General features: G+C 38.0%; 1 protein-coding gene across 1 annotated transcript; it reads right to left on the minus strand.

Moving 5' to 3' along the window:
• LOC149109203 (uncharacterized) lies at positions 1 to 23640 on the minus strand. Its single transcript, XM_089294602.1, has 23 exons — positions 23550 to 23640; positions 22384 to 22546; positions 21538 to 21710; positions 19871 to 20027; positions 19056 to 19228; positions 18300 to 18533; positions 17897 to 18014; positions 17377 to 17451; positions 17217 to 17288; positions 16587 to 16658; positions 16120 to 16191; positions 14981 to 15052; positions 14659 to 14730; positions 14020 to 14091; positions 13052 to 13123; positions 12507 to 12578; positions 12231 to 12302; positions 10846 to 10917; positions 10678 to 10749; positions 4200 to 4414; positions 3750 to 3875; positions 1464 to 3029; positions 1 to 793 (listed from the first exon to the last, which is right to left on the minus strand). The coding sequence occupies exons 1-23, from the start codon at positions 23638 to 23640 to the stop codon at positions 423 to 425; spliced, it is 4254 nt and encodes a 1417-aa protein (XP_089150728.1). The 3' UTR covers positions 1 to 422.
• Positions 23641 to 24499: the final 859 nt, after the last annotated feature.

The following is a 24499-nucleotide window of genomic DNA, read 5'->3' on the forward strand; positions in this document are numbered from 1 at the left end:
TAAACTTACATACAGAAACTTTATTAACGTATCTTTACATCTAGCCGATGGGGAAAAAAAACCTCTACTAATTGGGGACACTAAATATACACTTTACACACCGTGCACCGTGAGAGCAAACTTAATTTCATCATTTCGCTGTCTTTCATCATTTAACTGTATAGTAAGTTCAGTTCGAGTGCACGATATGATCCGCACTACGGAGAGAAGTTTCCTGTCCATAACCCGAACGATGGTACCGAATCTCCTACTGTTATCACTGTGACACTTTCTTTTGAACCCCTTAATTACCAACAATGTAAATTGGAAACATTTCATATATTAATGTACTCAGCTTATAAATAAGGTACATATTATGCTACATGCATAGCAGAACTTTATGATGAATCAAAACCCAAAATTTGCCATATCTCCAGTTTTGGCTAATGCACCCTACTATCTGCGGTGAAAAGTGTAAACAGATTTGTTTGTGTCTCTTGATGACAAGTTTTGTTGCTGCAAACGGCATCGCTGTAATACCCATTCTGCACTGCAGTTGTATTATTACCACCTTGGCCACCTTCCTCGTGCGGGACGTAATCAGGGTCACTTTCTCTTACGAGAGCGAAAATAGTGGGCATCTCAAGTTGCCCTGATTGCAGCTGTTTGTCAAGAACATCAGTCTCAGCCAAAGCGCTAACATCTCCCTGCATGTCAGTGAGGGGCAGAAGCACCTCTAGGCAACAGGAAATGGACCGACGAGGATTCCTGCGCCATTCCTTGAAGTACTGGTAAAGGTGCACCACATACTGAACTGTGAGTGGACAAGAAATCAAGAACAGTTTGCCTTTGAAGACGATCGCCCCAATTGCAGTAAAATAGTATTAAGACAAAATACATTTTTTTAAAATCTAACAACCTACTTTAAGAGACCCTCTAACGGCCAAAGAGAAGTCAGTTTTAGCCACATTTTATAAAAACTAGATGGAAATTAGCTTTTTTCAGTAATTTTTGGATGAGACTTTTTGATTTACATTCCAAGTTTCGGCGATTTTAAATTTAGGAGAGAGAAGTATACCCTTCCTAGACACAAGCTCTAACCTAAGAGTTCAATTGGACGCCTTTCTATCGTAGTGATAAAGGGGTTTTTGGTGAACAAAGGGAAAGTGAAGTTAGTCTTTATTTCCACAGGGTGGCCCACTCAGCTCGAAGGCTGGTATCCATAGAGGCCCTGAAACAAAGTTATCAATCAAAAATATTTCAACATCTGGAAAGACTGGACTGTAACTTTGGGAAGCAAAATGGATCATGCACGATGTACTCGACCAAATTACTGTCTCACTGCTGCAGAAGTGCGCAAGAGTCACGCCAGTTTCAAAAACTTTTCATTTCACTTGTTCTAGTTAATCCAAATCAAAGCCAGGCCCTTATTATCACTTAACAACAACTGTAGAGCAAGGATCTATTTTAACGTATCGTCTTACCAGCAACTAAACCGATCACCAAAGTATTTGCTCCAAGCACTAATGCCTTGAACAGGGCCGTGTCTGTGTACGCATCTGTCGAGCCTGGGAGATTCTCGGCGGGTATTCTGCTGACAGCTCCGACGCCCAAGTTGACGATAGTAACAGACAGTGAAACTACCATCAATCGGTTCTCGACTACGTCTCGTATGGGACTGATAAAAGCAAATAGCATTCCGTACATCCCAGCGATTACCCATGCCAGACCAATGTAGGACCTGCTCTCTTGTCCCACTAGAATGAGACCCGATGTGAGGATTAGTTTTCGACACATTTCGACCAGTTCCCAAAACCAAGAACGAGGTTTGTAGTTTTCAAAAAGGAAGCGTAATCCTGCGATCATTTCCGCGCTAGCGTTTGGATTCTGCGATTTCTTGTCGCGTCCTGTAGCCATTATCATTCTTCGTTCTCTCCAAAGGGCAATGAATGAAGCGGCTGGAAGGATAATGATGTAGGCGGTGGAGATGTATCCCAAGATAAGTAAGTTGTCGTACTGTGGACCTTGGCATCGTACGCTGTAATCTGCTTTCAGGTATTTGAAACAAAGTTCCTCTTTCTCATCGCGGCAAAGTTTCCGACAAGCAAATGGGAGGACATTGGCTGTTTTTGTACAAGTGCTGAGATACGTAACGTACAAAATGAAAAACAGATTCCTGTACACAAGCTCTTTGGTCTGGGAGAGTCTACTTGACTTTTCTTCCTCGCCAATGTCGCTGTTTCTTAAGATGATGACTTTACGCACTCCGTACGCGGCGCCTGAAACACCAATGACAAGAGCATTTATGGCCATCATTGCAAATATGCTACCAAACGCATTCACTCGAAATCCCGAAACTAAGCATTCAATAGGTGCTATCTGAAGGACATTCATTTGGAGTATTTCGGAATATTGGGCGATAACTTCCATGGAATCTGGCCACTTAATGTAGGAGAACGCTTCCAACAAACCGTAAGTGACCTGATAAAATCCAATTACAATCTTAAGTTTAGAAAAGAACATGTCTATTAGAGTGCGCCCTTTGTCCTTCGTATCTTTTCTTTTGCTCGCTGACCACGCCAAGCCTACCACAATAATCATTAAAATGGCCACGACGATGGATAACTGTCCCAGTATCCACCTCTTTGATGGACATTTTTTGCAGGTTTGTAATTGCTTATAATGTCCTTTACTACAAACAGCACAGAGTGGACCTTCGTAGCCAATGTCGCAGGGAGAATCTAAGTCGCCTTTACAGGATTCCTCTCTTGGACACCTGTAAGGCGTAGGTATAGGATGAGGAAATTGCACATCATCAACACCTAGTGCTGGTAAGGTTGCCAAAAGATTTGTTATAAATTCTTTGTAACGATCTTTGTGCGTCGTATTACGCCATTCCCACCAGTAACCAGACTTTAAAGACGCATAATCGTCTTGGCATTTCAGTCCACCTGAGCCACATTTTTCACATTTGTCGAACATATGTTTTCGATAAAATCCTGCCAAACATCTGCAACCACGATATCTAGCAAAGAAATCAGTATCTGTTCCTGTGGGAGAGACAAGACGAGCAATAAGAGTTTCAGGGAAGAAAACTGCATTTTATAGACAAATAAATATACCATGTCAGACACAAAAAAGGCTTGACCTTTTTGTTCTTTCTCCCACGTAAGGAAGAGAGAAGAGCACGAAAAAAGTGTAGATGGAAACACGAGTCTTGATTGCTCTGGTCACTCCTGAAGTACTTTATAACAGAGCAAAGCACGGTCAAGGCTTTTTATTTGCTTACATCAGAAAGCTTTTTATCTTTAAAAAATGACTTCGAACGAGTTTAACGCATGTGGCGCACCTATTATCGCCTTACAAATTGTACACGACAACATCAGCAACGTGGTTTCCACCAGAGACGCAGCTAGGGGGGATACTAGGGTGCCCGTGGTCCCTCTTTGTAAGCCTTTTTCAAGCAAACAACCTACAGTAGGTTGCAAAAACGACATGACAATCTGGTGAGTACCCTCACTTTGACCAGGTATAACCCCGCCCTCCCCCCCCCCCACCCCCCTTTGAAAAATCTTGGCTGCGCTCCTGTTTTCCACCCAGATGAGGGGGATGTAGCTTTACGCGCCTCAAAATGAGGAATCCGCTAAATAAATTATCCTACAAAAAAGATACTCTTAATCTTCGATAAAGTTAAACGAACGTTCTCGTACATAAACAAATACCACAAGAGCGCGCCGACAGTAAATTATAACAAAAAAAATATTGTATACCATGGGGACAAGACTTGCAATCTTGCGCTCGTGTTCCTGGTGCTTTGTCATAGGCAACAAATGAACCATTTGGACACTTCTTGCAGTTTTCAGCCACGTGGCCGAGATTGTCAGAATAAAATCCACCTGTAAAAGATTTGCAGTGTATCCTGGACTAAAGTGCAAGATAAAGCATACATAATTAAGGCACTCATTATGGAGGTTTTGTACTCGCGGTCTTGGCTGAAGAGTTAGGATGCATTCCAATAATCCTTCGTCCGTATGTATATTGGAGGTACGCAATTTGGACTCTGGAAATCTTATCCAGGCCTCGAGCTCTACCTATTAACCTGACCGGGTCTTACTCCGGTCTGCACTCACTATGGGCTCATTCTACTCCCATAAAACTCTGAAGACAAGCTCTAGATAATCCTAGTCATGCATGCAAGTTAACTGAAGAGTAACAGTAACCTGGAGAACACGGCGTACATCCATCCTTTCCTTTAGATGTCGTGTTTGAGAACGTTCCAACTGGACATGGTAAAAAGGAATGATAAATGTCATCCGTAAAGTTGTTAGGTATCCTAGTGAATCCTGAAGCCATGATAGCGGAAATAAAAGCTCTACTTTCCCTCGAAAGTGGAGAATAGACTTTGATAACTTCCGTATCAGAATTGAGAGGATTCCTGGGAGAAATCATATCGAAATATAACAATTAACATTGACTTAAATCGATGAAAAATGTTTCTGGGCAACTTTCACCGAGGTTTCCATAGTAACTTAAAACTAGATTTAACAGGTAGCATCTCTTTGTATTTTGCATGTGGCGATGTTCATGGAGCTGGTGCTAAGAACATTGCGTCATTGTGAAAGAATGTCAATGTCAGTAAATAATGTCGTCATTTCTCCTATCTCCCATATCTTTTCAGCCATAGTTTCCTGGACTATCATATCCCCAGAAATTTGTGACATATATAAATTGCCTAAGAAGAATATTGCATGCAAATATCAGCCATTTGGTAAAGCGAAATGTGCCAAGTCGTGCAACACCGTTGCCTGGAATGGCGAATACTAAAGCTCTTGGCTATGTAAACGAAAAGGGAAACCATTTTCGATGGTAAAATTCATTAGTGCTCTTTAAACCCAAAATGCTTGATCAAGCGGTAACATCCCAATGTAACCGCTATTAAGGTTTATATCTGTGTCGATTTAAAAGAAATCTGTTGCTTTGTAATATAAACAATCTACTTGTTCCTGTCTAAAAAGAAAGACGTACAGATAAATTGTGCAGTTCTGGCCTAGGGAGCGATATTTCAGTGTTCCAGCTGTTCTATTCTTTATCACCCTGACAAAAAAAGTTTAAAAGCATCGCATAATCTGAGTATATATTCACTTTTAAAACGATTTTTATTAATTATCTTCACTAGAACCCAGAGGCGATATGGAATTTTCAGCCAGTCCATGCAGTGATTCGCAGTCAGTGCGATTCCCCTTTTAACTCAATCAATGCAAAAGGTAATCTCGTTCCCAGATCTCTTGTGGACGAAGCCGAAGGCGAGATCTGGCCAAATCCGATTTGCACCACGTGATCGGCTGTCAGGAATGTGACAGGCGAGGCAAGAGCGTATGCCCAAAATAAATTCCCAAAATGGTGGAACAGAAAGACTCAGAAGACTGACTCAGGCGCGTAGAATTTATAGGTTAAGCAACGTTGCAGTATTTTTATGTTAGCTTAGGGCCAGGCAGAGAATTAGAGTTTGTTTTGCGGGTTAAAGTTAGCTAGCAAATATTGTTAGCAGCATCCTTGCTCGTCGCTGTGGACGTTGCCCATGGACATGGCGGACATGTCAAACATTGAATTTGACCGCGTATTGAAGTTTTCCTTAACTGAACGCGGAACGCCTGATTTAAAGTTAAAAAACTAAACAGCTAGAGGCTTTGAGAGCAGTGGTGCAGTAAAAGAGAGATGTGCTAGCCGTCCTGCCAACAGGATATGGCAAGTCTTTAATATATCAACTTCTGCCGAGTATGTTTAACTTTTTTGGTATGGTGGAAAGTAATGCTCGATTGTAATTATTGTGTCACCATTGACCGCTTTGATGATGGACCAAGTTGAGAAAATTAAGAAGCAAGGACAGTTAGCAGCAATTATCCGGCTAAATGTTCTAAAGCGGACAAAGACACAGGGATCGAAGTCCAAGGTGATTATGTGGAAAATGTGTTGTGCGGACGTGTTAGCATCGTGTTTGCCCATCCGGAAGTACTTATCAGTAGTAAGAAATGCAGAGAAATGTTGTTATCTGATGTTTATCAAAAAAAGGTAGTCTGTGTTGTGGCTGACGAAGCTCACTGCATCGTGGACTCGTTAGTAATTGCCATTCAGTCATTTTGTGTTATGTAGAAATTTTATAAATTATTTTGTTCATTATTTCACATTTTATTAGTTAATTGAAGGTCCACATCAGCCTCACTGGCTGCTAATCTTTGTAACCTGCATTACTAAATAAAATGATGAGGATGAAACTTTTGTTGCACCTCGCCTCTCTCTGGTCTGAAATACTCAATATGTAAAGATGTTAAAGCAGTTGTCAATTTTATTGTATTGAATTAATAGAGAAAAAGTATAGACTGTGACTTTTTGTTTCAGTTGTAGTGTTTTGATCTCGATGTGGACAATATGTGATTTAATACATATTAGAGCTACATGTACGGGTATATTGTCCTAAGGTGGCGTCAAACACATAACCATGATTGCTTTCTACAAGTAATACATATCACATTGCTGCAATATACTCTAAAAAATAATTTCAGTTTGATTGTTAAACAATCACAGGCTGTGAACTACTTATGTAAATCTAGGAACATTTAGCCACAAAAACTACTTCCAGGAAGAAAAGAAAAATCTCCTATTTCTTGTGTTTTCCAGAATATATATTACCTTTCTTCATGATCAATATATCAACAGATACTTGTTGCAGTTGTCTGTTGCAGAAACTTATAGAAAACACAGTTTTAAGCATGCAAATTATTTCAGTGTGTCTTCTAATTACAACAATGAACAAATTTTTGCAGAACACCTGCCAAAAGTAATCTTGTTTCCTCATTTCATCATAATGTCAGGATGTTTTGAACATGACGTGCACCAAATAAATGATCTATTGTTAAGATGGATTTTTTATATTTACTCACATCTAATAGGACTCAAAATGTTGGTTTTTGGTATTGGCAAGAGGGACAATTAAAGACTTAGGGGGATTCGAATTTATGAAAACTGGAAGTTGAGGTTACATGAAAAATAATTATGGAGAAAATTATAAACCAGACGAATTTCACTCATTCTCTCCTGAAGTAAATCATAATGATGCCTTCACCCTCTTTATAATCCCCTGGGGGAAGTAAGTGATACATGCATTATGCTCAATTGAAAGCACACTTTTGTTTCAGCCTGACCACTAGCGAGTAGTACTGTATTGATATGTTGAACAAGATTCAGTTCCCTGTTGTACTGATTCAGTAACATAGAATAAATTGATCCAATTGGAGGAATCTGCTTTGCTCCCCTCCTTTGGACATTTTGCCCCTCCCTCCTACAGCAAACGGCTGTTATTACGTCCAAAAGAGTTGGGCTCCCTTTGGCTTCTGTAACTATTATCTCCCAGCTGAAGTCTCTCATAGTCCCGAAGGACTTATCTCGTAGTACAGATGGTAGATGACCCCGTGTGTATTTTTCTGCATTCTCGCATTCTTCAAGGATTTCTTCCAAGTGTAATCGCTTCAGGTAGTTCCTCACTTCTAGAATGAGCCAAACAGATGAAGCGATTACACTTGGTAGCCTCGACGAAACAGCCACATTGAGTAGTTTGACGTTGATTGTCTCAACAGGTTTGTTACTTGCCTCTTTTCAACTGAAAAAAATCAAAGCGAAACGTAAACACCATGCGGACCTCTTAGGAAACAGCACACTTACGAAAATCAATATTTCTACAGTTATCTTGGTTATAGCAAAGTAAATATCGACCAGTTCCAAAAATAATACTCCAGAAGCACTTCTCTTGTATTTCTCGCATAAAAAAAGCAATGTTCACACAGCTTTATGAGTGAGTTCGCCGGAGGGAGACATGCAAGATGAAATTACGTGAGCTGAACATAACAAAAGTCTTTGGCAATTTACGCGGAATTCACGAAGTTCCATGGACAGTTTCTGACATTTTTACATATCTAACGGCCTAAATAATCTATTGGAAACTCTTTTAACAGGATAAGCTCGAGCAAATGTTTTTTTTTTAATTGTTTTCCGCACTGCGTTCGCCAGATATTCGTCAAATTTTCATGCCCTCGAACAAACACATGGATCGCGCGAAAGAAAGGAAATCCGTACAACTTACCTCTGGATTGTTCAATCCCGAATTGTAAATTACTTCCAAATCTCTCCTCCTCTCGTCTTTTCTTATCTACTTTTCTTTTTCACCAATCGCGGAAGTTTCCAGACTAAAACGTGAGTTTGAAGAAAGCTGCGGGGTTGTTTCAGTTCCACCATTGATCGCGGGGCTGATATTTCTGCTACTTGAAAACTCAAATAACTCTGATCAACGCAAAAAGCGCAGTTTGCTTCTTTCTTAACCGGCCCGATTTTGCAACTTGCAGTTGAAGGGGAACTTGACTTTTCTTTTTCATCATGGAATAACGCTTTCCCGGACTAATTTTGCGTGTTAATGCGACTCTCTTTTTGCCTTTGCGCGCAACAAGGCGAGGTAAAAGGGCTTGATTTTGGTGAGCTCCGAGTCCGCTTGACTTTCTCTCCTCCTTTCCCAAGATTTATCAGCGTTGTGGCACATCTCGTTTGAAATAGAAGCAGCTTGTCTCGCAGATTTAACAGTGTTCGGTAACAGTTCCTGCACAGGTGCTTAGGAAAACAATCGTCCTCCTGTACTCTCACTTTTGCAAAATCAAGCGCTGTAATTTTACGGGTTTTTTTGTAATCCGAAAAAATCGTGAACCTCTGGTTGGTATTTGTTGTGTTGCCGCAAAGACGGCACAAGTTTTTGTCAAATGTTGCAAATTCCCCTGACGGCGCCATATTTGTAACATTGACCCATTCAAGTTTGTCGCGGAAAACCGCGTAAATGTTCAAAGAAGGAATTGGACAGGAGTCAAATTGAGCAGCCAATCAAGAAAAAGAAATTTTCCTACTTGGCCAGATCTCGCCTTCGGCTTCGACCACAAGAGATCTGGGAACGAGATTATGCAAAAGGTAAAACAACTGGTAATTGTTGCTTTTTTTTTTGGTTTGCAAGAAGTATGTAGTTGTAGTGTTACAACATGCCATAGCGTCACAAAAACTAGTTTATTCTATCCGGTTTTTTCTTTAGGAGGAAAGACAGTTGGTATATATATCATTGCTGTTTGAATCAGTTTCTCATGAATGGGATACATTACAGTCTAGAATCTAGACCACGAAGGCCTGTGAAGGAATCGACGCTCAATATCTTCAGCTTCGTCCGTAGCAAATATCTGTCAGAGAAAAAAATAAACTTTCCATAGGGAAAAAGTGAAAAGCAATGAGCAATCATGGAAGTAAGTCATTTACTGATAAGCCTGATACAAATTTATCGAGGGTGGTTGAAACCGAATTATCAATGCTAAGACGAAATCTATTTCTCATGCAAACTCACGTTACCATTCCCCATGAATAGTACAATTATTGAGGCAAAATGAATGCCAAAATATGAAATCCCATTCACGGTACATGAATGTCTTTATAGGGTTGTTTCGGATTGCTGGCAAAAGACGAAGATCTAATGATCTATTTTATTTTTAAATAAAATCCTAACTTACATATTTAAACTGCCGCCACCGTAAATCATAAATGCCTCCCGTTCAATTGTCTTTATTGGGTTGTCTGAAAGCATTCTTGTAACAAAGAAAACAGACAGATGATTATCTAGCCATTTGTTCCAATCTTTAAGACCTCTTGCAAGACACTAACATCAAAATTTATCATTTGATAGTGGACTTTGCCAGAAGACCAAAACCTCCTTCCTTCATTGGAATAACACAACGCTTTCCGATGAACAGAGGAAGAAACAACCGCATGTACATCAAGACCGTATGTATACTGTATATGGTTGTCTAAACAACGAGGTTTCATTTTTGGAAATCTCTCCAGAAAAAGAAACATTTTGACATCGTTTATACGGTTTCGAATGGGCAAATATTTCAAAAAAAGTGATAAAAAACAGTTTATGTTAAAGATATCGTGGGAAGATGATATTACACGGCGGTGCGAAGATATGAATTTTATTTCGAGTGGTAAAACCAATATTGTGTGAACGAGCACAGGAGTGAGTAGCATATTGTTTTTAACAAGAGAAAGTAAAATTTATAACCTTAAGCCACCGTGTAATTTTTTTTTTATTATTATTATTGTTATATAGCCCGACAAACTGACTGTTTGCACAAACAACAGTGAAAAGCGGGAAGTGACATCATGAATATCTTTACTAGTAAGGACATGGAAAATACACCATTCGGATCCCAGAGGTAGTTTCGTATGGATTTTACGGGTGGGGTATTCATGTTCAGTAAAACACTCGTCTCTCTATAATAAGTTTATTCCTAAATATTTTCCCGTTTACCCCTTTTGTTGGGTGAAAAAAATTTAGGATCATCTAAGAAATTATACTTTTTGGACTATCGTTGGAGATGCAAGCCACTATTTAATATTTTTGGAAGTTTAAAAAAAAAATCAATCAGTAGTTGCGCAGCTTCTATGCTAGAAAAAGTTTGGCGCCTTTCATTTGTAACAGATAGAATCTCAACTGGCATAGGCTTGCCAGTTGCTATTTACAAATCATATATTTGCGTTTGAAGGGGGATTGAAACCCGGGATCTCCGAATGTCACTTTCACCAGCCTAATAGTCACCAGACCACGTCGCCTCCTCTACTTACATTACTGCAAGCTCCTCTAGATTAAAGAATGCTCGATGTGGAATTATCTCAAGTTGGTTGGCGCTCAGAAATCTAAATTTAAAGGGAAAATTAAATTAAGGAGGTAAAGTTTATTGCATTGTTGGTAACAAAAAGAAAAAGCTAATCCACACATTCACAAAAACTCACAGGTATCTAAGATTGGTCAGGATGGCAAACGTTTCGTTCGATATGGAGGTTATGATGTTATTCCGCAAAAATCTAGCAACCAAGATTTAAAACTGGTTACTTAACAATAGTACTACTGATACACTGTTACTTATCATATTACTACATGATTTACCCAGGAGATCTAGAGCTGCAACTGGGCCTGACATCTGCCATTTGGGCGGGTCACACCATGCGTATCTTAATTATTTTGTCTTGATGTGATTTCCAAGAATTAATCGAAAATGCTCTATCTTGATGGCCTAGAAAGCATGATAATACGGCCATCGCCCGTTTATGAGCAAGTTATGGCAAGCTAGACATCGCACGAAACCATAGAGAAGTTTTCATGCGAGTGTCGATAGCGATTCGCATTTGTGTTGGCTTTACGTTTCTACGAATAGTGATTGGTTTAACCAATTACAAGTTAAACCAAAACCATGACTCAGTGACACATCTTTTCCCACGTTTCTTGTCAGCTACAAGTATTTGCTTCGAGTTACGTTTTGATTGGTTCACTGGATTGTGGATGCCCTTTGTGATTGGCCAGACTGATTACTTTTGGTTTTGGTTTTATGACACTTCATTGAAAATTGCTCTAGCAACACTCAAAGACACTCCCGGCCTTAGCTTTAAGTTCTTGCAGCTCAAAATGATATATTGTGACTAGTTTGAGAATCGTCTGTTATGTTATGCAATTTAAGCTAATTTAGGTAAGTCTTGATTTTCAGGCAAGTCGTTTCGGTGAAAAAATAAATTACTTAACGACTAACTTAACCCTCGGAAGTGCAGGGGGGGTGCCACCTCCACCCCATAAGGTTTTTTCAAATTTTTGAAAAGACGATTTACTATAAGGGGCTGAAACTTTCAGTAGCTGTTCACCCATCTTCCGCACAAATTTTGATATGTCAACTGTGTGTCTGTCATTTTGACTTTGCCATGGCAACCGCAAGTTTTATGTAGGTTTAGCCAAAAATCAATTTTTTGACATCATTCTGTAGTTTTTTCCAGTTTTCTTCATCAAATTGCAGAAATTTACGAATTTGTACATTTCATAAGCATTCTGACTTGATTTTAAATTAATTTCAGTTATTTCCTGAATTTTTAAGAAAATAGTAAAATCCAAGATGGTGGATCAAATGACATCATATGACGTCATTACCAACAAAAAATGGTATCAACTTGTAGAGGAAGCTCAGGGCTATCTAATCAATGTAAATTTATTTCGCTGTGCCTTAACAGGATGAAAACACAAGGGGGTATTCCATCAACCCTCCTCCTTGTACAACGTTGGGGCACGAGTTAGCTTGTACGTCTAAGGGTTAACAAACTTTGTTCTACAAGTCACTCTAATTTGCGATACTTACAGATATCTTAACCTCCACGTACAACAGAACAAGTTCTTCGGTAAGGTGTTAATTCTGTTATACGAAAGATCTCTAAAGATATAATACGTGTATATTTTAGTTTATGAGAATTAGAGGTAGTGATGGTACAAGTTGGTCTTCCATCTTAGAAAGAGTAGCAAAAGAAGACTCAAGAGACCTGGAGAAGGCTCTACCTGTATGTTTCAAGAACAGGCTTTCAAATCATTGTTCCTTTCAACTTAAGGATTATTATTACAATTTCTCAGGTAAACGTACAAGCGACTTAGTTTAGCATTGTTAAAAAATAACTTGGCAGGTAAGTTTTGTATGTTGTTTGAAGACAGGTACCTGAAAAAAAAAACAGCCAAAGAGTTAATATATGCAGAATAAATTACACAACCAAGACAGGTTGGGGAGCTGAACATAAATCTGTTGATAAAAACTGAACCCAACAGAAAAGGTAACTATTTTAAATTCGGAGCGCAACAGTTCATTTGAGTTAGGTAAAAATGAAAACTACGCCGATGATCACATTATAAAACTGGATGGAATAAACATGGAATATTATTCACGCCATGTAGAGTTTTGACTGACGCTCATTTATTGTCGTTAGAATTTTCAGATTTAGTTTTTCAATAGACTAACCGTTAGTTAGTACAGGTAATCCTACGGTTTCGAGTACAATTTGGAATTATTTTACACGAGTAAGTTTTTTCAAAAAGCTTTTTGCACTGCTCTCAGCCAATCTGAATCGAGTACTTTTTTCATGTATATTGTTATATGAGTGATAATTCAATAACAGATAATTTGTATAGACGTACAGAGTGGCTAAATCTGAATGAATGGAAAACATATCCGCGGTTAGGTCTTGAATGTTGTTTGAAGATGCGTCCCTGAAAGACAAATCACAACGTTAGCGTCAACGACCTCCGCTTCGTTTTTGCCTCTCTCTCTCTCTCTCTCTCTCTTTTTTTTTCTTTTCTGTTTTTTTTTTTTCTTTAGCCATACAAGCCACACAAGACTTTTATAAAGCAAAATAGTTATGATCCCAACCTCAGCTTTTGTGCACATGAACTGGGGCAAGTCAGTGTTAGCAGGATAATTTTGTATAGCTTGAAATGAGGTAATATGTAGGTCAAGAAAGATGTCGATATCATGGAAGGACCTTGAAAAAACGGTTTGAGTTTCTTCCTATTTGAGATGTCACTGGCTTATTGTTAGATACTTTTCGAACTTTACTAGTACATGTCCATTTTTTATTTAAGTTTCAAAGAAATGCTGGGCTTTGATAAAACTGATAAATTTCGTGAGGAAATCTCATAATTTATTTTCACATTTACTTATTTATTATTGTAATTAATAAATTTGATAAATTTATTGGTTTCTTTTTCCTTTTCCATTGCAGTGAAGCCTTTCAATGTTCTTTGTAGTATTCCGCCAGGACTAACTTTAGATAGAAACGGACAAGCAATATATTGCCATTTCTTTGCTAATTTCTTGCGGGAGAACTTGACCCAAAGTAAGTCCTACATATCTGGCCACTTTTGCAGCGCCCAGTATGCCAGCAAAATGTTAATTAACAGGATTAAAAATTGTTCGCTACCGGAAAGATAAACGTGAAGTAATCACCAATATTTTAAAAGCAGGGGTGACCAAAGTCACTTTTAATTACGTTTACGTTTCTCTTAAAAATGTAATTGTAAAATTAGCATTTTAAAAACTAACTGAAGTATGCTAATTTTATCTACAGATCATTCCGAAGCATTCTCGGCATTTACATCAAACATACAGTGTTATCAGTTTTGTTAGAGGGCGAAGTACATCTGCAGTAATGTTCCGAATGTTGTTTGAGGCCAAGTGTCTGAAAACAAATAAACAACAGTTGAAAAGGAGAAAACCACTTCAGTTATTGTAATGGATAATGTACCCTTTTGTAAAATATGTAATCCAGAATATGTTTTTCATATCACGGCCGCGGGACAGAGTGAAGTCTCCTTCTCAAACTCATTAATAATTCATCAAGTTTAATCTGATCTGAAGTAGCATAGACTTTTACGATTTTAATTCTCCGTTTTCTCCTTAGTTTCCACCTCGAAGCGACATGCGTCCTGCACACTACTAGATGATGAAAATACGTGATGAAAATTCCGTCTTTCAACTTTATTCGCCGAATGTAAGATTCATCAGCTCTTCTCCGTAATAGCATGTTTAACAAATGAGATAGTATCCATTCTTAGAAACGATATACATTATTAAACCATTCGTAAACGTTGTTATAAATGCATTTTGCTGTTTTGTGTCTGCCCTTATTCAATAAAATGATTTGATTAATTAATCGATGACTGATTGATCAAACCATTGATTGCCTGCTTAAAATAATTTGTTGATAAACAGCACCTACTCTTATGTTCTTTAATTTGCGACTTACAAAGTGCGCACTTGAGTGAGAGGAGCAAGTACATTTTCAGAGATGTTTACTATATTGTTTGAAGTCAGGTTTCTGAAAAAGGAAAGAGAATTCGATAAATGTTGTTAATCATAACATAGTTTCTTATTTCAAGCTAACGCTATGTTAAAAGAATTGTCATCGCTAGAAGCCAATTAAGTTGCGTTTTTGCCCCCCCAAAAATATTTTAAGATCAATATAGCGATGTACGTTTTAGTTCCTTCTTAGATTAGGTAAGTACTGTAAACACCATATTTTTGGCTGCAATAATTTCTTCGGGAAGCTTCTTCTTGTTGTAACTTACAGTTCATTTAAATTCGTTAGAGCAGAAAACACTGAGTCAGGCAAGGCTGAGATAGCGTTAGAAGAAACATCCCTAGCGAAATGATAACAATAGTCATTCAGTACATAAAAAAGTGTTATGGTGAGTGGCATTACCAAGATATCAAAGCATATTTCCTTCAATCGAATCACGAAGGCACGCTCTAAAATACTTTGGGCTCCTTTCCTTTCCTTTTAACATTATTTTTCAAGTTGAAGCTTCCAATTAACTGTAACTCTGGTATGTCTGTACATATTTCAATAATGCTGTAAAAAATATCCCAAGCTTACCCTAATGACCATAGAATATAACTATTACAAATAAAATACAGAGTAGAGTCAATATCAAACTTTGCGTGAGTGTTTTCTTCTCGTATGCATAAATTAAAACTGCTAATGTTAATTTTACCTAAAAACTCCAGCATCTTTTGGCAATAAGTATTCCTAAAGCTACTTCGTGGTGACATAAATAACTGTTCTTATTCTTTTTTTCTTTTTTTTTTTCCGCTTCTTCTTGGAATGACTTCAGAGCTAAGAACACAATTTCGCATTCGCCACTTTTTTAAAGCTACTCGTTCGTTGGTCATAGAAAAGTGAGACCAGCTGTACTCAGGTAACTCGCTTAATCTTAAAAATTACAATTTCCTCGATTGTGATTGGTTTAAAAAAACTCCTATTTTCCACTAATTCAGTTGCCAAGTTGTTATCGGACAGTTTGTTATTGGGCAGTTTGTTATCGGACAGTTCAATAAGCCAATCACATTCAAAGTTGTAGTTTAAATCAACCAATCACATTCAAAGTTGTAGTTACGTGCGCGCGTGCACACGCTTGCTTTTGTGTTTTTGGTGCCTAATTGCCGGTAGGAGGCACGGTGGCCTTAGAGTGGTTACATCTCCTTTGTAGGTATTTTAATGCAAATTTTCCCTTTCTTTCATAACTTGGCTATTCTTCTTTTCTCGGAAATTGTAATTTTCATGATTAATTGGTAATAAGACTTCGTGTCGTCCAATTGGGTCTGTAATCATACTCGTGATAAACAAATCGGACTCCCGCTGCGCGGTCGTCCGATTTTGTTATCACTCTTATGATAACCGACCGAAGAAGCACATTTTTCCACTTACAAAAAGACCATATTTGTCAACGTAGCAAATACCCTGTCAGGTAAGACTCTGATAGCGTTTGAAGCCAAACTCCTGGAAGTTTAATTAACTGTTTCATTAGTGATTAATCAAGCCTAGTTAGTGCAAATAAATGCACTTTTACCTATCTTCTTATATCACACAATGTAATTATTTGATATCTATGCAATTTTCAAATTCAGTTCTTTTGTTGGTTTGGGGGCGAAGTACATACATGCATACCTGCACCTTGGCACTGTGAAGAAGTAATGAATCCCCAGGAAATATATATAACATAAAATGTACTTTCAGATTAAAAGTTATACAGTGTATGAGAGTAACTGCGTTAGCGCATTGCCATCTTTGAACAACGGCATTCCATTTGTATAACAGCTTTAAAAGCTATAATCATTTTCGACAAATCAACACAAAATTAAAATTATTTTAAGTTTTCAGATCTGTTCACTTACAGTCTCCACAAAGCTGTTAATGTGGTAAAGACCCCATCGGGTAGAAATGTGATAGCGTTTGATGTCAACAATCTGTGAAATAAATTGAAATTTCATTCACGTTTTTTCTTTGGCATATTCCATCATTCAGAAGTCTACATGAAAGCAATCTAACGATTAGTGATCTCAAATGAAACCAAACCCACTTACAACGAAAATATATCCCACTCCCTGCAAAAAATGTCTTGTATATTTTTTTTCAATATAATGAACGGCGATATTTCTTTTAGTGAGTTGCTCCATTGCTTTTTGCGCATACAGCAACCAACATGTCTGGTTCTATCGAAATCAGCAAACTGAAAATAATATGAGGAACAGTACTCTTTAAAACTGGTAGAGACATTGCTCAAGTGGCTAGAAATTCCTTTAATTATTAGCTTTTCCATCCGCTCGAGGGAACATATTCTGTGGCGAAAATTTCTTTCACTTTCCCCAGCCCCTTCTCTTCTTCTTCTTCCAACAATATTTTGTGACCATTACGGTTCCTGATTATTTCTAACCACTAAGCGAATTCGTTAAACCAGATTCACCCTGAGGAGAAGTCCGATTGCTTTAAATCTATAGAGTAGAGCTGAAATTTCGTGAGCTTACAGTGTTTGTAACTTCGTCAAGTTGTAAAGCAAGTTGGCGGGTAGCCCTTGAATATTGTTTGATCTCAGTGACCTGTTGAAAAGTAAACTTTAAATGATTAAAAAAGGTTACTGAATAGACAAGTAGACATAGAGGTATGGAAATTGTCATAGATACTGACAGCCACCGTAGGCTTTCAAGGCCTGAAAAAATCCAAGGAGAGGGATTTGAAAAGTTGCCTGTATACTCCATCGACCTGCAAACAGACAAACAAAAAACATTCTTCATAACAAAAACAATTAGAAAGTGTATACCTTCTTTTGCACTCAATAAGTACCTGTAACGACTCACTTAAAATGTCACTCTGATGTTAATTAAGGTGTTTAATAGGGCTAACTCACGACCCTCTGGAGGGTCGTGGGTTCAAATCCCATCTGAGACTCGGATTTTTTCCGAGTATACGTTTCTCCCAGAATTTACACTTAATATAATGTTGTTGCTGTTTCTCCGTTAATTTTCAAGATGCATCAATAAACTTCAATATTTCTTTAACTATCGCTTTGACAACATGACTGAAGGAATTTCACAGTCTGTCGAAGTTTCAACTTCGCACTAATCTACCTGGAGGGAAAAAGGTGTTATTTATACTTATGGCCATTTCGACAATCGAGGAGTTAAACAAAAACAAAAGACAATCTCACATCTTGTCAGTCACCGTTGTAGCGCATTTCGTAGCGAGCACGGGACAGCTGACATTCAAGCAAGAAAGAGTATTTCCCCAAAACCCGTCCGACCAATAGGAACATCGGAATATACAATCTACGAGTAAATAAAAGAATAAATATAAATTAGAATTCTTGATGGTGACGAATTGTACGCTGTCCTTCAAATACTGATGAGCATGGTAAAAAAAGTGAATCTTCACAACAGGATCAAATACAAATAAAAATCACTTTATAGGTGGCCACTTCAAGTTGAGCCCGTGCAGCAGGTTCAAGTGTAACGTGTCCAGTGTTATTTTCATGGCTGAAAGTTGGTCTGAAACAATCTAATTTTCGCGTCTAGCACATTGAGCAAGAAGCAAACTAGTCTGAGTGTGCTTACCGATAAAAGTGACAACGAAATCACTGCTGTTAGTTCCATATCTGCTTGTTACTACACAAGTGTAGTTTCCCTCCTCATATAATGGGATGTTTGCAGTGGCGGTTGTATTTACGAGCACTGTAGAGTTTCTTTTCAGTGCTATGTATATGGGAGGACTCCCAGTAGCTGAACACCATACTTTGTAGCCTGGTAATGATCGTACAACAACAGATGGTAACATCACCCTAGGTGGTACTACAAAAAAAAAATACATCATTTAATATTAATGTTTTTCTCATACAAATCGTAAAACTTAATGGACTTTTAAGTCCATTAAGATAAACCTCATTGAATAAGGTTTATCTTAATGTCGCTTCCACTCGAGGACAGGATAGAGGGAGTTGACAATTAAGACAAGACGAATGGTCTAGCTCTTACCTTTTCTTGCCTTTTCTCCTTAGTCCTCACAGAGATTGTGTTGTAGCATAGGCTACAACCGAGAAACCCGTCCGTTTTAACAAATAATTAAATCTTTCAAAAATGACTTTCCGAAATGTAATTACTCGCTAACACACACCTCGTAAAAGTCTAGAAAACTCGAGCATAATGGCAAGATGTTAATGAAATCCACCGGAGTGAAGGGGTGCTTTAGATAGCTGTAATGGTCTAAACGTAGTTTAGTAACCAACGATTTTCAGAGTTTTTGATTATCTTTTGTTCGCTTCATGTGAGAACAGAATATGTCAAGTATTTGAAGGAGCTCATTTTTCTACTTACCCTGTGGAATAGCAGTGAAAAACAAAAGGAATCCTCTTCTTTGAAAACTTGCGTCTGAGTGGAACATCAGCACAGCATAGTTCCCAGTTACAAGAACAGCTTCTCCTGTTCTTTCACCGCAGTATTTACCAAGGTCGTCGTTATTCTCATTGGTAATTTTTAAATAATCAAAGCTGCAACGAAGTTAACGTAAGTTCATTAATGAACATATATAAGAGCCATGTTAATCCAGTAATAGGTTTTATTTTGCTGAAGACTGGTAACAGCTCAGTCCAGCTAAGTCATGGCGACGTCTTGTGTTCCAAGCATTAAAAAGCATAACGGTATAGCGGTTTTCTGAACACTGAAGAAGGGTTATACACCCGAAACGTCTGTTTCTTCACACTTTTATGACACTTTTTGATAATTTGTTATGATATTTACCAATAAGCTATTTACCTGCAAGTGTCACGCATCCTTAACAATTTTTCCATTCACCACTCATGTAAAATGCACAGCTGGTAAAACTTGTACTGACTTGAGCAGAGAAGTATTATTACTCGTAAGAAAAATAAGATTTTAGCTATTTTGTACTATAGCAACCCGAGATAAGCACCGTAGGAATGCATCGTTCTCCTGTACATATTACGAAATTCGGCGACTAACAATCAGTTGCAAACTAAATTGAAGTTTTACACTTTATACAAGTGAAGGTACTTGTATGAAGAAGTGTGCATTCTTCTTCAACATTATGCATTGCATTTATGTTTGTTGTATATTACAGCAATTTGGTGAACCGTAAATTGTATCAGCGCTGTTCAAATGTTGTAACTTACCCGCACACTTTATCATCTTCTATGTCAAAATCATCAAAGAAAATATTCATTGTTGTGCCTTGAGAAATAGGAACCAAATAAACACAGTCCATGTTGTTTGGATAGTTATTTGGGTATCCAGGACTTTTCAGTGTGTTGTTTATCTGCGAACCACAAGCTATAAACAAAAACATAATCAAACAGTTAATTTAATGGCGCTGCAGTCGATGTACAATTTGTTACCTGAAAAACACCTGTTTTGTCAAGCGGCATTGAACAAATCACCATCCCATGCACGGCGTGCTGCCTAACATGGGCGGCCTCGAAGCACAAGTAGAAAACTAAGTACGAACAGGTGGTGAAAGGAGGAAAAGGAGAAGCAAGGGAGAGGAAATCCTAATGATAATGTTGACAGACTTAAAACCTTTGGCCAGGAAAATAGGCTGGAAATTGGAGGAATGATCTTCAAACGCGATCTTGAAAACCGCACGAATTTGAGTTCACTCATCTCCAAAACCCTCTGCCATTGAAAGTTGTCGCCACAACTGTGGTACTTAGATCGAGGACCATGAGATGCAATCACGAGACAAACAACGTATCTCGGGAGAATACTCAGAATGTTCTGGCCAAGAACTATACTCAAGAACTAAATTTACGGCGGAACAAAAGCAGTATCACCATGAATTAAGATTGTAAGATGGAGGAGGTTTTGTATAGATCACATCAACAGAACTATCACGAATGCCATCCAAAGGGTTGCACTGGGATGGACTCAAGTAGGGAAGAGAAAGAGTGGACGTACGTCGACGGTCCAAAGTGACAAGGAGAAGGTCAGCAGTGGATGGAATTGGAGCTAGATTCAACAGTATTCATTTGACAGAGCGTTGGCATTGGTATTTTCTAGAAAAGTTGAGCTGAAGTGCTAGTACTACTTAATTCAAGTGGATTATGTAATAGTGACATCCCAATGTTAAAACTTTGCGTAAAAAGCGTTCAATCACTCGGCCAAAAACTGTATTCGGTTGGGCGAGGCAAAGTTTGGAACCAGTTCTAGGATCGATATTTTTCACAACCGCTATATTACGAACTTTTACGTACCTTCATTATTCTGCATGTATACTCAACGATAAAATTATAAGTCTAAATAAAGCTAACCACTGATACTGATTTACACTTCCATGGAAACGTAAGAGAAATCGTAAAGGCGTGAGAAAATATATATTTACCGTTGGGTGGTGGCTGAGTGGCCGTGTCATTTTCTATTAAATAGAGCTTAAAGTCAGTAATTAATTTCAAAATACCATAGAAGCATGCCGTTCCAAAAAATAATGAGGACTCTACGGTCGTCTGGGAGCTGGGAATAGGTTTTCAGTGGATATGAGATAACTTATATCCACAGGATTTTGAAAGAGAGATGTAAATAATTCACTTCTCTGTTACAGCTTCCAGTTAAAATGTGTAATATGTCACCACAAAAATAACTGCTTTGATTCAGCAATTGGCCATTTCGAGTTGTTTAAATCAAGTTACATTATATTTGACCTAAATACCAAATTTGCTCTAAGCTAACAATGGCTATCATTATTCACTTTCCATCACTAAAACACCTTTTGCTCTTTGTGGCTTAACATTAGTTCTTGTATATGTACAGTGAAGAAATCAAGCTCTGTAATTCTCAATAAACTTGCCGAGTAGAATAGCAGTGAAATACAACAGAAATCCTTTTTGTTGATCAAGCTCATCTGAGTGGAATATGATCACAACGTAGTCTCCAGTGACAAGAACACTCTGTCCAGTCTTCTGGCCACAGTACACACCATATGCGTGGTTTTGATCGTTCATAATCTTCATATAGTCATAACTAGAAGCAAAAGATAAATCCATTTAACAAAAAAAGCTCTTTCAGAGCATTGCAGCTTAACCCTGTCCGACTGGGGGAGCTTTTTAAAAAGACCCCACCAACTTTGCACAATGATCTTTAACTGAATACATTATGTTTTGAGGACTTTTCTTAAATTCTATCTGGAAACATTCTTGTATGACACTTCACTGGTAGTAAATCTATATTTTTCCATGGCAACTATATTTTGACAGGTGTGTATTCCAATTTTGTATTTTCCTATTTATGATAAAAAAAATTAACTTTCTCCCAGTAACTTTTATTCATTTAATTATCTTTGTTTTTCTTTAATGGGTTTTGATTACTTTTGAGCCAGCTTTGTGCTTGTCTAGCGCTTTATAACAATAATTAAATCCAATGGCCAATACAAGAAGATTGAAGAAAGGAAGGCCAAGTTCCAAGTTGACTGACCTGCTTCGGTTTTCGTCTGCAAGTACCCTAGCAGTCTGCGTCACTCCCGCATCGGCGGGATCATGGTCCCTCAGGATCGACGGATGCCTATTACAATTGCTACAAATTTGGCGTTATCGCAGTGCAATTGTCCTGTCAAAAGGATGAGGTTGTTTACACTTCATTTATTACTTCTCGTGTTAGATGTATTCTAGTCGGCAATTTACACAATAACGTTACTCACTCGCAGTCGTGTAGACCATCCTCTATCACAAAATCCTTAAAAGAAATATTCATAGCCATGTCATGTGGTATAGGAACCAAATAAATACAGTCCATGTTGCTTTGGTAATCCGTGACTGGATATCCGGGACTTCTCAAAGAGTTGTTTACCGCTGAACCACAAACTGTCAGAGTAAGATATGTATTTTTGTAAAAAAAAAAAAATTAAATAAACCCTTATCTCTGCCTGTACAACAACGAATATAGATAATATAAAGATTACAAAAACACATTCGTCGATCGTGGCTTAAATAAACAAAAATAAAGATAAATACGATTTGGAACCGAAATCAGGTTTGCAAAATGATTAAAGCAACAGGTAAAAACATAAATTACGTAAACATATGTAACAAGTCCTCCGAGGTGACCGCTTAGGCAACGTGGCCTCCACACTACAATGTACTCCGGAGAGATCTGAAAATGCAGCTTTATTTTTACGGTTAGGCCTGCCGCCCACACCAATTCTGTCGCGAAAACGGAGTTTTTCGAAAACTCTCTTCAAACCGGACGAATTTGAAAACGCCGGCTTTTCGTTTTCGTATTGATGGAAAACATTTTTTAAAAAAGATGACGTCGGGATAATCACATGATTTCCCTGACCGAGTTTTCCTCAAACACAAATCCAAAATGACTGATGATTGTTGAATTTTTAAATTCCTCCGGCGCAGTGTGGACGGGGCCTTATTAAAACAACCTTTGCAAAAATCAGGCTGCTGCAGGACATTTTCTAATGTGGTAAAAAGTTAGAAGATCTCAAACATCACCACTTTTCTTGGAGTGTATAATGAACAAGACATTGTTTGGTCTAATAAACTGCATCGTGTTTTTCCAGAAATTTCTCTCTTCATTGGAAAATGATCTTTCCGAAAAAGAAAACTAAATCTTGAATTGTTTTATGGACGGGTCCACTGCTCTGTAATTTAGTTCCCCAGTGAAAGCTTCGTTTCCGCACTAAATGCTAGACTTTTGCTTCGAATAGTTCTGTCACTGAAATCGCATTTGCTCAGCAATACGCTGCCACGTGTGTCACAATCGTTCCAGACACTTTAATCCAGACTCGGCTTAGTTCTACGAGTAAGTAAGAACTGTTTTACATTAATTCTTGTGGGAAATATTCCTTTGACTCACCTTGTGTGGCTAGTGCACTGCTTATTTCATTCCAAATAAACATCAATAGTGGGAAAAGAATTTTCATATTGATGAAATATTTTTTATCCATAATGACACAAATGGCCTAGCTTTACTGTAAAGTTGCCATTCCTGAAGACATGAAAATAATGTTCTAAAATATTAATAAAGTAAGTTTAAAATAGCATTATAAAACAATAAAAGAACTTTTCTGAATGGTTTCTAGCAACTTTGCGTTTGCCTTTCCGTTCGTTTGATCGTTTTATCATTTTTTCGTTTCTTACAGCAATCACTCCAGTCGCGGTCGTTTTATAGCGGAGCTCCTCCGCGCCGAGGGCGTGTGAGTGGAGCAACATTCCATAGAAAATTTGGTAACCCATCGATCTAAGAAATTTTGGTTGTAATGTTACTGTGCGTACTTAAGTCCGTCCGTCAATTGAATTGGTGTAAACAAATGTTTCAAATGTTTCTTGTTCAATTGAACTGGTTCACATGCACCCGAGAACCAGAGTCGTTTACTTCTACTTTTTGAGAGTGGAACTTTTTGCTCAAAACATGGTCCTGAGGCGGACGTCATCTAGTGCGGTTACCATGGCAACGATACATCTGCCGATCCAAATATGGTTGTTTTTGTTTATCCCCCAAGGTAACCTACCTCCACACAAAAATTGAAGGGGGTTAAAATTTTTCATTTCCAGCTTTGCTTCACTTTCCTGGAGAATTGCTCTTAAACTTCCAAATATTGCACGCAAAGGTTTATAGCTTTTATTTTAACAGCCTTTAGCCTATATTGTTATCTCGTTTTGCTCAACATAGTGAATTTTTGAGGAAAACGAATCAGAAATATTATCAAAATTAACGGACTTTGGTCAGTCAGCAATGAAACTTTGGAACACGCCGAGCAAGTTTCAAACATGATCGTAGGATTGTATTCATTCTGCTATTTTATA

This window comes from Orbicella faveolata, unplaced genomic scaffold, assembly GCF_042242905.1.
Source record: "Orbicella faveolata isolate gen_17 unplaced genomic scaffold, um_ofav_v1 contig_25, whole genome shotgun sequence".
Taxonomy (NCBI): domain Eukaryota; kingdom Metazoa; phylum Cnidaria; class Anthozoa; order Scleractinia; family Merulinidae; genus Orbicella; species Orbicella faveolata.

Coding starts and splice junctions, on each gene's coding strand:
- LOC149109203 (XM_089294602.1), bottom strand. CDS start 23,640: ATGGATAAAAAATATTTCATCAATATGAAAATTCTTTTCCCACTATTG. Junction 19,229..19,870: donor GAAGATGATAAAGTGTGCGG/GTAAGTTACAAC, acceptor ACTTCGTTGCAG/CTTTGATTATTTAAAAATTA. Junction 12,303..12,506: donor AATGCTAAACTAAGTCGCTT/GTACGTTTACCT, acceptor TTATATCTTTAG/AGATCTTTCGTATAACAGAA.